The 12,217-nt window shown below is 41.3% G+C and overlaps 1 protein-coding gene across 1 annotated transcript; it reads left to right on the top strand.

Annotated features, from left to right (window-relative positions):
* The first annotated feature begins 7,924 nt into the window (after positions 1–7,924).
* LOC138666842 (forkhead box protein I2-A-like) lies at positions 7,925–11,765 on the top strand. The gene is made up of 2 exons (XM_069755019.1): positions 7,925–8,495; positions 11,260–11,765. The coding sequence occupies exons 1-2, from the start codon at positions 7,925–7,927 to the stop codon at positions 11,763–11,765; spliced, it is 1,077 nt and encodes a 358-aa protein (XP_069611120.1).
* The last annotated feature ends 452 nt before the right edge of the window (positions 11,766–12,217 follow it).

Here is a 12,217-nt window from a genome sequence, read left to right as displayed (position 1 = left end):
GTGATGGCGCGGGCATGTATGGCTGCCAGTGGCACTGGGTCACTAGTGTTTATTGATGATGTGACACAGGACAGAAGCAGCCGAATGAATTCTGAGGTATTCAGAGCCATACTGTGTGCCCAGATCCAGCCAAATGCAGCCAAACTGATTGGTCGTCGTGTCATACTACAGATGGACAATGACCCAAAACATAAAGCCAAAGCAACCCAGGAGTTTATTAAAGCAAAGAAGTGGAATATTCTTGAATGGCCAAGTCAGTCACCTGATCTCAACCCAATTGAGCATGCATTTCACTTGTTAAAGACAGAAAGAAAGACAGAACAGAAAGGTCCACAAACAAACCAACTGAAAACCACCGCAGTGAAGGCCTGGCAGAGCATCAAAAAGGAGTAAACACAGCGTCTGGTGATGTCCATGAGTTCAAGACTTCAGGCAGTCATTGCCAACAAAGGGTTTTCAACCAAGTACTAAAAATGAACATTTGATTTAAAATTATTGAATCTGTCCAATTACTTTTGGTCCCTTTAAAAACAGGGTGGCACAAGTTAGGGAGCTGAAACTCCTTAACCCTTCATCCAATTTTAATGTGGATACCTTCAAATGAAAGCTGAAAGTCTGAACTTCAACTGCATCTGAATTGTTTAGTTTATAATTCATTGTGGTAATGTCTATAAACAAAATTAGAAAAATGTTGTCTCTGTCCAAATATATATGGACCTAACTGTATTGCTATGCAGCTGCACTCTCCGCTCTGGAGTGCCGGCGCCACAGCTTGGTTTTCACATGTGAGACACGGACGTTTATCTCGCAAGTGGAAAGGAGCCCTTATAGTGACTACTGGAGAAGTGTCCTGATAAGGATAAAGCTGGGGCGGCACTGGCTTCATCACGATAACCTCTTTCAGCTACTTTGAAACTTGATTGGAAATTTTTACAGCCATGGGCGGCTGCATTAGTAGGCTCCTGGTTGTAAATATATTTAACCCCTTCAGATGGATTTACAGCGTGGGACATGACTGGACGGCGGACAGGTATGGGATATTGTTGCTTTTTTATTTTCCTTTTTTGCAGAAGAACGAGGGTCTTCAAGTGGATTGAGAGTACAATAAAGATATTATAAACCCATGTGTTTATTTATTTCATTAAAATACTTTATTCATAATGTGTGTGTCTTTTTAACCCTTTACTACTATTGGATTAATAATGGATAGGTGTCTTATTGACATCTCACCATTATTAACCAGGCTTAATGTCACCTTACATTAGCAAGGTGACATTAACCCCTTATTACCCCATATCCCACCGCTACTCGGGAGTGGGAAGAGAGTGGCTAAGTGCCAGAATAGGTGAATCTTACAGATGTGCCTTTTCTGGGGTGGCTGGTGGCAGATGTTTTTAGCCAGGGGGGCCAATAACCATGGACCCTCTCCAGGCTATTAATATCTGTCATCAAGTCACTGGCTTTCCCACTGTGGCGGAGAAAATTGCACGGGAGTCTACGCCAGTTTTTTCCGTGATTTAACCTTTTATATTAACACCTAGAGCTCCCAAATTTTGCCCATACAAACTACTAACATTATTAGTGATGAATATGTAAAAATATAACGGATATGAAATGGTACTGTATGTAAACCATGTCTCATATCCTGTCGGGTTCGAAGAGGAGATGGCAAAAGCCGGCAATTGAATTACTGGCTTTTCTGCTATCTAGCGCTGCATGACATATAAATATATATATATATATATATATATATATATATATATATATATATATTTATATGTCTCACTGACATATATATATATTTAGACTGTATATATGTTTTCACGAATATTTGAGGCCATGGATCCATTCTATGTCCATTTTGCAAGCCAGCGAGAAAATTTCGCCGTACGGATGCCATACAGATGACACACGGATATTTTTGGAGAAAAAATTGCATCCTCGCATTGAATACGGATCACTGTTCAGGAACTTTTCTGCGTATCTCGGCCGTGAAAAACGGACCGTATTTTTATACGTTCGGTCTGACCCTGGCCTAAATCTGCCACAGCGTCTCTCTGCCCTTGCTTGGCTCTGTTCATGTCCTTCCGCTTGAGCGGGGCACTAATCTTCCTCAGAACTTAGGCCTTCTCCAGCATCTGACCGCTCTCTGACTCTTGTGGCGATGGTGGCTGCAAGCCCACCTCGGAAGCATACAACCTGCCCTGGTGCAGATTCTGGCACCAACTGCCCTTCTCAGCCTGGCCAGGTCTTTTTACATTCAGCAAGTCCTTCCTGTGTGTCATCTGATCAGGTTCAGCAGGCAAATTCACTCCCTCAGTTTGATTCAGCAGATGGCGGTGTTCGCTTAGGCTGGGTTCACATTGCGTTAATAGCAGCCCGTTAAACACATACGTTAACGGGCTGCTGTTAACGCAAGTGCCGTTATGGCAGCCCGCTAGCGCAGATAAAGCATCTGCTAGCTCTATCTGCGCTAGCAGTGACGGACCCGGAAACACTGCAGCCCGCGTCTCGGGGTCCGTCACTCAATGACGGCACATGGCTAGCGCACGCCCATTGTGGGCGTGCGCTAGCGATGCGTCCGACATTTCATTCAATGGCGGCGTTACCAGACTACGTTACACCGCGTTATGCCGCGGTGTAACGTAGTCCGTCTAATGGACGCCAGGAACGCAATGTGAACCTAGCCTTACAGTGACTCGTGACTCAGTCTATATTGTCCATCTCGCTACATTAACAATCCTAATTTCAGACATACCTGTGAAGAGCCTGATTGTAATAACTATTATTTTCAAAGGGCACAGCTTAGGTTGGGCTCGCTTCTGCAATAAGTTGAGATGAGCATCTTGCCTGAGTTGGTCGTCTAAAGCGACTCCCCAGGGACAGGCCCCAAGAGCAGGGCAAATCTGGTAAATGCCAGATAGGCTAGCCCAACAGAGGGCTACATCGGCCAGCAAAACTTTTAAAAATATTGTTTACATTAGGGTGCCAATACTATTAACAACTGTAGTGGAACAGAGAGCCATCAGCTCCCTGTTCTGATACTTACCCCAGCAGGCCACAGGCTACTTCGGCCGCTGACTTGTTGGAGGCCAGCACCACACAAGAGATGTTGGGTGGTGTGATGATAGCACTGCATCGCAGCACCAGTACTGGGTCACCTCGAGACAATCCCAACAAGAAGATGGAGGCTGCTGTGGACTGAAACGAGGATATGGTCAATATAAGTTTTTTAAGGAGAGGAGTACAGTGTGGAGGAGTAGCGTGAGGTACAGTTTGGAGATAGGGACAGAGTAGGAGGAAACAGCGGAGAGGGTCTATGTGGAAAATAGCCTTATACTAGCATACATAGGCTGATATTTGTTCTATGTATTGACCATTTTGCACATATTGAGCAGATGGATGAAGAAGAAGACGTTCATCTAAATCAAGGGTCTCAAACTGCATTCCTTGAGGGCCTCAGACCATGCGTGTTTTCAAGATTTCCATCGCATTGCACAAGGTGCTGGAATCATTCTGTGCAGGTGATTAAATTATCATCTGTGCAATACAAGGAAATCCTGAAAACGTGACCTGTTTGCAGCCCTCGAGGAATGCAGTTTGAGACCTCTGATCTAAATGTATGCTTAGGCCTCATTCAGACATCTGTTTTTCATGGAATCTTCTTGAGCTGGTATCATGTCTGTATTTCTATGGACTGTTTTATCTGGCCGGCGTCACACACAGCGTAAAACAATACGGTCCGTATATTACGGCCGTAATACGCTGATAAGTCCCGAAAAAAGTGGTCCGTAGCTCCTCCGTAGGCAGGGTGTGTCAGCGTTTTTTGCGCATGGCATCCTCCGTATGTAATCCGTATGGCATCCGTACTGCGTGGTTTTCTCGCAGGCTAGCAAAACCAACATACCGCTATAGAAGTGATCCATGTGTCCCAAAAAGAAAAGAAAATATATATATACTGTCTATATATATATATATATATATATATATATATATATATATATATATGTGTGTCAGTAGACACATATATTAGAGAGAAAAGCCGGTAATTCAGTGCGGTGTACAGTAAAATCACACTGACAGCTTACAGTAGAATAGGTAGAATAAATGTGTACACATAGAATAGGTATATATATATGTCAGTGAGACACATATATGTATATATATTAATATTTATTCCAGCGCTATACAGCTTGAAAGCCGGTAATTCAATTACCGGCTTTTTCTTTCTCCTTCCTAAAACCCGACATGATTTGAGACATGGTTTACATACAGTAAACCATGTCTTCTCTCCATTTTTTTTGCAGATTCCACACTACTAATGTCAGTAGTGTGTATCTGCAAAATTTGACCGTTCTAGCTCTTAAAATAAAGGGTTAAATGGCGGAAAAAATTGGCGTGGGCTCCCGCGCAATTTTCTCCGCCAGAGTAGTAAAGCCAGTGACTGAGGGCAGATATTAATAGCCTGGAGAGGGTCCACGGTTATTGGCCCCCCCCTGGCTAAAAATATCTGCCCCCAGCCACCCCAGAAAAGGCACATCTGGAAGATGCGCCTATTCTGGCACTTGGCCACTCTCTTCCCATTCCCGTGTAGCGGTGGGATATGGGGTAATGAAGGGTTAATGCCACCTTGCTATTGTAAGGTGACATTAAGCCTAATTAATAATGGAGAGGCGTCAATTATGACACCTATCCATTATTAATCCAATTGTAGTGAAGGGTTAAATAAAACACAAACACATTATTTAAAATTATTTTAATGAAATAAAAACAATGGTTGTTGCAGTATTTTATTCAACGCCCAATCCAGTCACTGAAGACCCTCGTTCTGTGAGTAAAAAAACATAATAAACCAACAATATACTTACCCTCCGCAGATCTGTAACGTCCAACGATGTAAATCCTTCTGAAGGGGTTAAAACATTTTGCAGCAAGGAGCTGTGCTAATGCAGGCTGCTCCTCGCTGCAAAACCCCAGGGAATGAGGCTAAAAATAGATCAATGATCTATATTTAGCTTCATTTGCGGTGAGGCGCCCTCTGCTGGCTGTTCATAGATCGTGGGAAATTACCTAGAAAGCCTGGGAGCTTTCTAAGTAATTTCCCACGATCTATCAACAGCCAGCAGAGGGCGCCTCACCGCAAATGAAGCTAAATATAGATCATTGATCTATTTTTAGCCTCATTCCCTGGGGTTTTGCAGCGAGGAGCAGCCTGCATTAGCACAGCTCCTTGCTGCAAAATGTTTTAACCCCTTCAGAAGGATTTACATCGTTGGACGTTACAGATCTGCGGAGGGTAAGTATATTGTTGGTTTATTATGTTTTTTTACTCACAGAACGAGGGTCTTCAGTGACTGGATTGGGCGTTGAATAAAATACTGCAACAACCATTGTTTTTATTTCATTAAAATAATTTTAAATAATGTGTTTGTGTTTTATTTAACCCTTCACTACAATTGGATTAATAATGGATAGGTGTCATAATTGACGCCTCTCCATTATTAATTAGGCTTAATGTCACCTTACAATAGCAAGGTGGCATTAACCCTTCATTACCCCATATCCCACCGCTACACGGGAATGGGAAGAGAGTGGCCAAGTGCCAGAATAGGCGCATCTTCCAGATGTGCCTTTTCTGGGGTGGCTGGGGGCAGATATTTTTAGCCAGGGGGGGGGGCCAATAACCGTGGACCCTCTCCAGGCTATTAATATCTGCCCTCAGTCACTGGCTTTACTACTCTGGCGGAGAAAATTGTGCGGGAGCCCACGCCAATTTTTTCCGCCATTTAACCCTTTATTTTAAGAGCTAGAATGGCCAAATTTTGCAGATACACACTACTGACATTAGTAGTGTGGAATCTGCAAAAAAAATGGAGAGAAGACATGGTTTACTGTATGTAAACCATGTCTCAAATCATGTCGGGTTTTAGGAAGGAGAAAGAAAAAGCCGGTAATTGAATTACCGGCTTTCAAGCTGTATAGCGCTGGAATAAATATTAATATATATACATATATGTGTCTCACTGACATATATATATACCTATTCTATGTGTACACATTTATTCTACCTATTCTACTGTAAGCTGTCAGTGTGATTTTACTGTACACCGCACTGAATTACCGGCTTTTCTCTCTAACAGTGCTGTGTATTTCTCGCAAGTCACACTGCTTGTCCGTGTGTAATCCGTATTTTTCACGCTTCCATAGACTTTCATTGGCGTATTTCTTGCGCAGTACGGTGACAAACGCAGCATGCTGCGATTTTGTACGGCCGTAGAAAGCCGTATAATACTGATCAGTAAAATACGGCAAATAGGAGCAGGGGCATAGAGAATAATTGTGCCGTATTTTTTGCGAGTTTTACGGACGTAGATTCTGCGCTCTTACGTCCGTAAAACTCGCATGTGTGACGGCGGCCTCTGAGTCATGGAACTCACCAATACAAGTTCAAGAGCCGGTGAAAATCATGGACAGGACAGGGACACCATTCATGTGTTGTCTGTTTTTAACATTACGGCTATGTGCACACGTTCAGGATTTCTTGCAGAAAAATCCTGAGAAAAACCTTAATTTTTCAGCAAGAAATCGGCATGCGTTTATTGCGCGTTTTTGATGCGTTTTTTTCCGGACATTTCCCAATGCATTTTATAGTGGGAAATCCGAAAAAAAAAACGCAAAATTAATGAACATGCTGCGTTTTTTACTGCATGCTGTGTTTTTTTTCGCGGAAAAAAATGCATCATGTGCACAAAACATGCGGAATTCATTCTAAATGATGGGATGCATATTGTATGCTGTTTTTTTGCGGTTTTATAGCATTTTTATCGCAAAAAAAACGCGAAAAATCAGCAACGTGTGCACACAGCCTACAAGGGGGTGGAAAAGCTTTCTAAAAGAAAATCATTGATGAAACTCTGATGGCAAAATCTGACACATCGACCAAACTCTGATGATAATTGGTCATATTTTTTTTTTTACATATATGAAAAATCACTGACTTGTGAATGAGGACTTTGAACGAAAAGTGAATTTTTTTTTCCTGCTAAAGTGATAAACAATGTGACAGGCGCCCCCCAAAGTCCAGTATATGACATATATCAATGTGGCAGATCCAGCTCAGATCTCGGAGACTGGGTTCTGAATTTGGTGCATATTTTACACGTGTGAAATCTAGTGTTTTAAATAACGATAAAACGTGTCCACATTGCTGGTTATCTCATCCACGCCTTGCATTTTTTTTGTGAAGAATCCAAGTAAAAATTGTCTTTTGTGGCTTTTTTATTACCTGCAGCCTGTCAATATCCATTGTAGAAATGCACCTTTTTGGTTTAGATTTTACACTTTCAATTCAATAAGATAGCGGAATTGTTCGGTTAAACCGTTGACCTGACGTTGTTTGGTTGCTTTTCCGCAACAAAAGATGCGAATAAAAACGTATAAATAAATGCAGGAAATATACACAGATTTTAATGAAGAAACAGTAAAATCTGCACCAATTACTCAACATCTGAATGCAGCCATGCAAATGTTGTACTTTTCCCAGTATGCTTGTACACATACTTGTAAGGGATTTTGTAAATATACCGCACAGTCACAAAACTTGCATTATCACTTTGCTGAATCGAACCCTAAGCACCAAGTAGAAGATAGGCCAGGTAAAGGATGAGCTGTATGCACTGCATGGAAAGAAGATCTTCATAGACAATGACTACCGGAGACGTGTCCTGCTAAGGGGAGGACTGGGGCGGCACTGGTGGCTTCATTACTATAACCTCTTTCAGCTACTTTGGGGCTTGATTGGAAACTCCCTGTAAGCTGAGAAGAAGGTCATTATTTCAATGCAACCCTCCCAGTTTGGAGATCATTAGGAGGCTGAGGACGAGTCCTGTTCCCTCTCCCAAACCAGCAGCACTTAGGAAGTAACATGAATGCCTTTGGGCAGCATACATCTAGTTCCCAGCCAGGACACTCCTATACGCAGGATTTAACAGACATGGAGGTCTTCTCCAGAGATTACTTTAATTTACATCAGCAGAATCTGCTCCAGCCTCAGAGGCCATCTTCAATGTATGGTGTAACCAACCATCCAAAGCCAAATTCCGACCCATATTGGTGTTTTGGTGGCTTGGCCATTAATCCTTCATACCTCAATGGGAATGGCTCCAGATATTTGCCAAGTGGCTATGCCAACAGCAATGCCCAAGTCTTGACTCCTTCTACGGAGTATGGAATGGCAGAGACGCACTTGTTGACTTATCTACACCATGATGACCTGATCCAAGCGGTGAGACCACCTTATTCCTACTCGGCTTTAATAGCCATGGCTCTTCAGAATGCTCCTGAGAAGAAGCTGACCCTCAGTCAAATCTATAACTATGTGGTTGACAAGTTCCCCTTCTATAAGAAAAGCAAGGCCGGCTGGCAGAACTCCATCAGACACAATTTATCCCTCAATGACTGCTTCAAGAAGGTGGCCAGGGACGACAGCGATCCAGGTAAGCGGTGGCACCCAAGCATCTGTTTTGGAATGTATCTGTGAATTGTTGCTGCTGGGGCATAGTTTTGGTTATCCAAATATTTATTATTTTCATATTAATTTTTTTTTTTTTTACATTTTGCAACTTTTTTATGCAATTGCACTCCAACATCAAGAGAAGTACAACTTATTTTATTTTTTTCACCTTAAAAAAAAAAAAAAAAAAAAGCTAATGGTGTTTTGGAAAAAGTTGCTGCAATGTGTTTATCGCTTATAAAGGGTTTTTTCTCTACTTTCATAATTTAATTTTCAGTTTTAATTATACTATCTTAGCAGTTCATCACTAATTTTTAAACATCTGGTTGCAGTCAGTGAATGAAAACATTCTAGGCAGTATCAGAGGCTAAAATCATCTCTATTTAAAAAAAAAATTAAATAAAATAAAGTGCCACAATTTTCACATGTTTGGGGAAACTACAGGTTAAAGTATCTCCAGACAGACCCTGGGAGCTGTAGTCCCGTCAGGTGTTGGATACAAGTTGTGCTGATGGCTAGATTTAAGTGAATGTTGAAAGTTTTTGGTTGTTTGTTTGTTTTTTTTTCCAACTTTCAGTGCTATTGTTCCCCATTAGCAGCTTTTTCAGGCAAGGAAAGGTTAACTGTAATGAGTTTTGAAATATCAAGATCCATATTAAGGTGTTAAATTGCTCTACAGCGCCACTACATGGGAGATTTAATATTGTGTTGGATATAAAATGCATAGATCTATGTGGGGGTCACAAAGTAAGAGGCATTTTTAAGTCAGTGCACACACCGCTAACTGTTTCCCATTTTGGACCCTGAACTATAGTAAAGGGGTAATCCCCACACTCCACACTCTTCTGCATCCGATCCTGAGCAGGGCATTGATGTCATTTTTTGGCATGTGCGAGCAGTGGGCATCTTGGACCTATGCTATTTATTATAATAGGACAGGTGAAGTATACTTGTCATTTATAAAGATGCCCATCTCACCACCTGTTATGGAAGTGAAGGGGGCTGAATTACCCCTTTAAGAGGACCTTTCATCAACTTTAGCTTTAAATGGCCACATCATGGAAAAACTGTTATCAGAGCTGAGGAAAATGTAGTGGGGTTGATTTTTTTTTTTTTTTTTTTCCTCTTATCCATTGCATAGATATTAGCTTGTAAAGGTTAGATTATAGTTTATTGTAAACCTGACGTACCAGAAATGATCTGGGCGTGTTTTTGTTCCCCTTTGTGAGATTGACCAATTAGAAACAGGCAGCAACATACAGGGAAAGAACACGCCCACATAATAGCTTAGAGCAGGTTTCTCACTGTGAGACATATAATAGCAGACAGTCTGCTCTCCTCAGTGTGTGACTACAAAGTTTCAGGAGCTGAGTCTGATTACATACACCTTTCATCTCATGGCAGAGCAGAACTGATAGCGCTGTGAAGGGATTGTCCCTATAACTGTTTAATCGCGGCACTTTGTAATCACACACAGCTCTCAGCAGTGAGATCAGTGAGGAGTCTCACACAGGAGAAACCCGCTCTAAGCTGTTGTGGGGGCATGTTCCCTTTTCTGCGTGGTTATGATTGGTAAATAATATTATACAGTGAAGGAAGTGCATGCCCCCTGAGACAAATCGTTGGTAACGTCCAGTTAAACTTATCAGAATTTTTATAACCTAAACTTTACAAGCTAAAATCTCTACAATGGAGAGGAGAAATCAAAAAGTAAAAACTACGCTTCACTCAGCTCTGCAGTCACTATTCCATGATGTGGTCAGTTTAAAATGATTCAAAGCGATGATCGTTCCAATTTAACTCAAAAAATTCCTAAATCAGATTAATTATTTTAAAACAATCCACAGGATAGGTGATAAATGCCTGATTCAGTAAGGGTCCCGATGGTCAATCCTTTAGATTTTTGAGTGAAAACTTCCTTGATGACACAAATCTCTACAATCACTACTTTGTTAAACAATATTGTTTTTCTTAAAACATATGGTTGTCCTAATTTGTATACTTTGAATACAGTATGGTTATATGGCTTTGGTTTTTTTTTTTTTCGTTCTTTTGCATACTTGGTAACAAATTTTATTGGCTACACATTGAGTAAATCCAAAGAAATTTGTGGTAAATAGTGTATGGTTTTGTATACACTTCTTTTTTTTTTTTTTATTTTTTTTTTTTACCTACCCCCTCCTCTACACACGCGCGTGCACACTAGGCGTGAGTTTTCTTTTTTTCCTCCCATACGAATGTGAAAAAATATATTACTGAAACACCTGGAAATTACAGCTTTTTTTTTCTTAAACGCAATCTAGTATGAATCAAACCTCCAAGAGCAAACTCTGAAGGAGTCTCAGGCTATGCTCACATGTTTTTAAGGACTTTCCAAAGTGACTTGCTTTTGTGCATATATATATATTTTTTTTTTGTTTGTTTGTCTTCAGACTTTTGCTATGATGGTGAACATGACTAAATATTGTTTCTTCTTTCCCGTTACCACCCTCCTCTTTCTTTTTCAACTAGGGTAAGGGTTAACCACAGTTTACAGTATTATTGGAGATTTGTGATGTAATATATGATCTAGCCAGTAGAGGGCAGTGGTGAGAGACCAGAGTTGGGTGGTGTGGTTGAAGGACTCAAAACTCCTTGTAGCAAAGTGGATTTTTTATTGAAAAATTTTTTGGAAATGGATATGCAAAAAAAAAATCTGTGTAAACATGGCTTTATGGGTTTTCTCACCAAGTTCCTTGTTTCCACAGGGAAAGGAAATTACTGGACTCTCGATCCAAGCTGCGACAAAATGTTCGATAACGGCAATTTCAAACGAAAGCGGAAAAAGTGTGACAATGGGAGTAACCCGTCTAAAAAGCTAAGTGACAAAAAGAAAGTGACCTCTCTTGGGTCTTCTGCAAGTCTTCCGGGAACTCCAGCCAAAAAAATTAAGCAGTCTCCAGCATCTTCACCCACGTTGAACAAGAACCCTTGCTTTGCCAACTTCTCATCCGCCGTAAATGCAGTGTGGGGTAATGGGTCATCCTCTCAGCCCAGTGATTACTTCTCACCCCCCAAAGGTTATTTCACAGAACTTGCTCCTCTTAGTTACCCCACTGACAACAACCACATCTCCTCATTTCCTGGAGAATCTATTGCTCAAGCCAACTTCAAGCCTTGGCGTTGCCCAACCAATCGGAGTAGTCTGTGCTCATCCGTCATCGACCCTCTACATGGGAATCACATGCTTTATAACCAGAAAGCGGAGGTGTGATGAAGACTTTATTTTTTTGTTTTCGTCTGCTCAGGCCTGTTTTTACTCTGTACATTACTTTCTCTTGGAGAACAGACTAAACTTATGTTGCGAACAGTCCTAAAGTAGACTTGTTTGGAAGCTGCTCTCTTCCAGCCAATACTTTAGGGGGTGGTTGGCCCATCTGCAGGCATGTTTGGGTTTTCATGACCATACCTCATCATAAGCTGGTTATTGGTCCAAGTGGCATAAAATTGTAGTGTAGGGTCAACTGGTGTCCACCTTATTTGTAGCAGTTTTTAGAATGGGGGCTCGAGTTAACAAACTGTATAACTCATGTTTATTGGTGAAATATGGTTCTGTGTGCACTTAGAGGTGTAATATGGCTCCTATATATCCTAAAATAATTCCCAGTTGGCCCTACAAGGCTTTTCTCTACCAAGGACTATCTGTGAGAACAGACCCAAACATGG

Source organism: Ranitomeya imitator, chromosome 2, assembly GCF_032444005.1.
Source record: "Ranitomeya imitator isolate aRanImi1 chromosome 2, aRanImi1.pri, whole genome shotgun sequence".
NCBI lineage: Eukaryota > Metazoa > Chordata > Amphibia > Anura > Dendrobatidae > Ranitomeya > Ranitomeya imitator.
This window is presented reverse-complemented; position numbering and strand designations above follow the sequence as displayed.

Bases quoted from the DNA above. Each gene is read 5' to 3' on its own strand.
- LOC138666842 (XM_069755019.1), top strand. From the start codon at position 7,925: ATGAATGCCTTTGGGCAGCATACATCTAGTTCCCAGCCAGGACACTCC. The intron at 8,496-11,259 runs GTAAGCGGTGGC...TTGTTTCCACAG, and splicing joins CAGGGACGACAGCGATCCAG to GGAAAGGAAATTACTGGACT.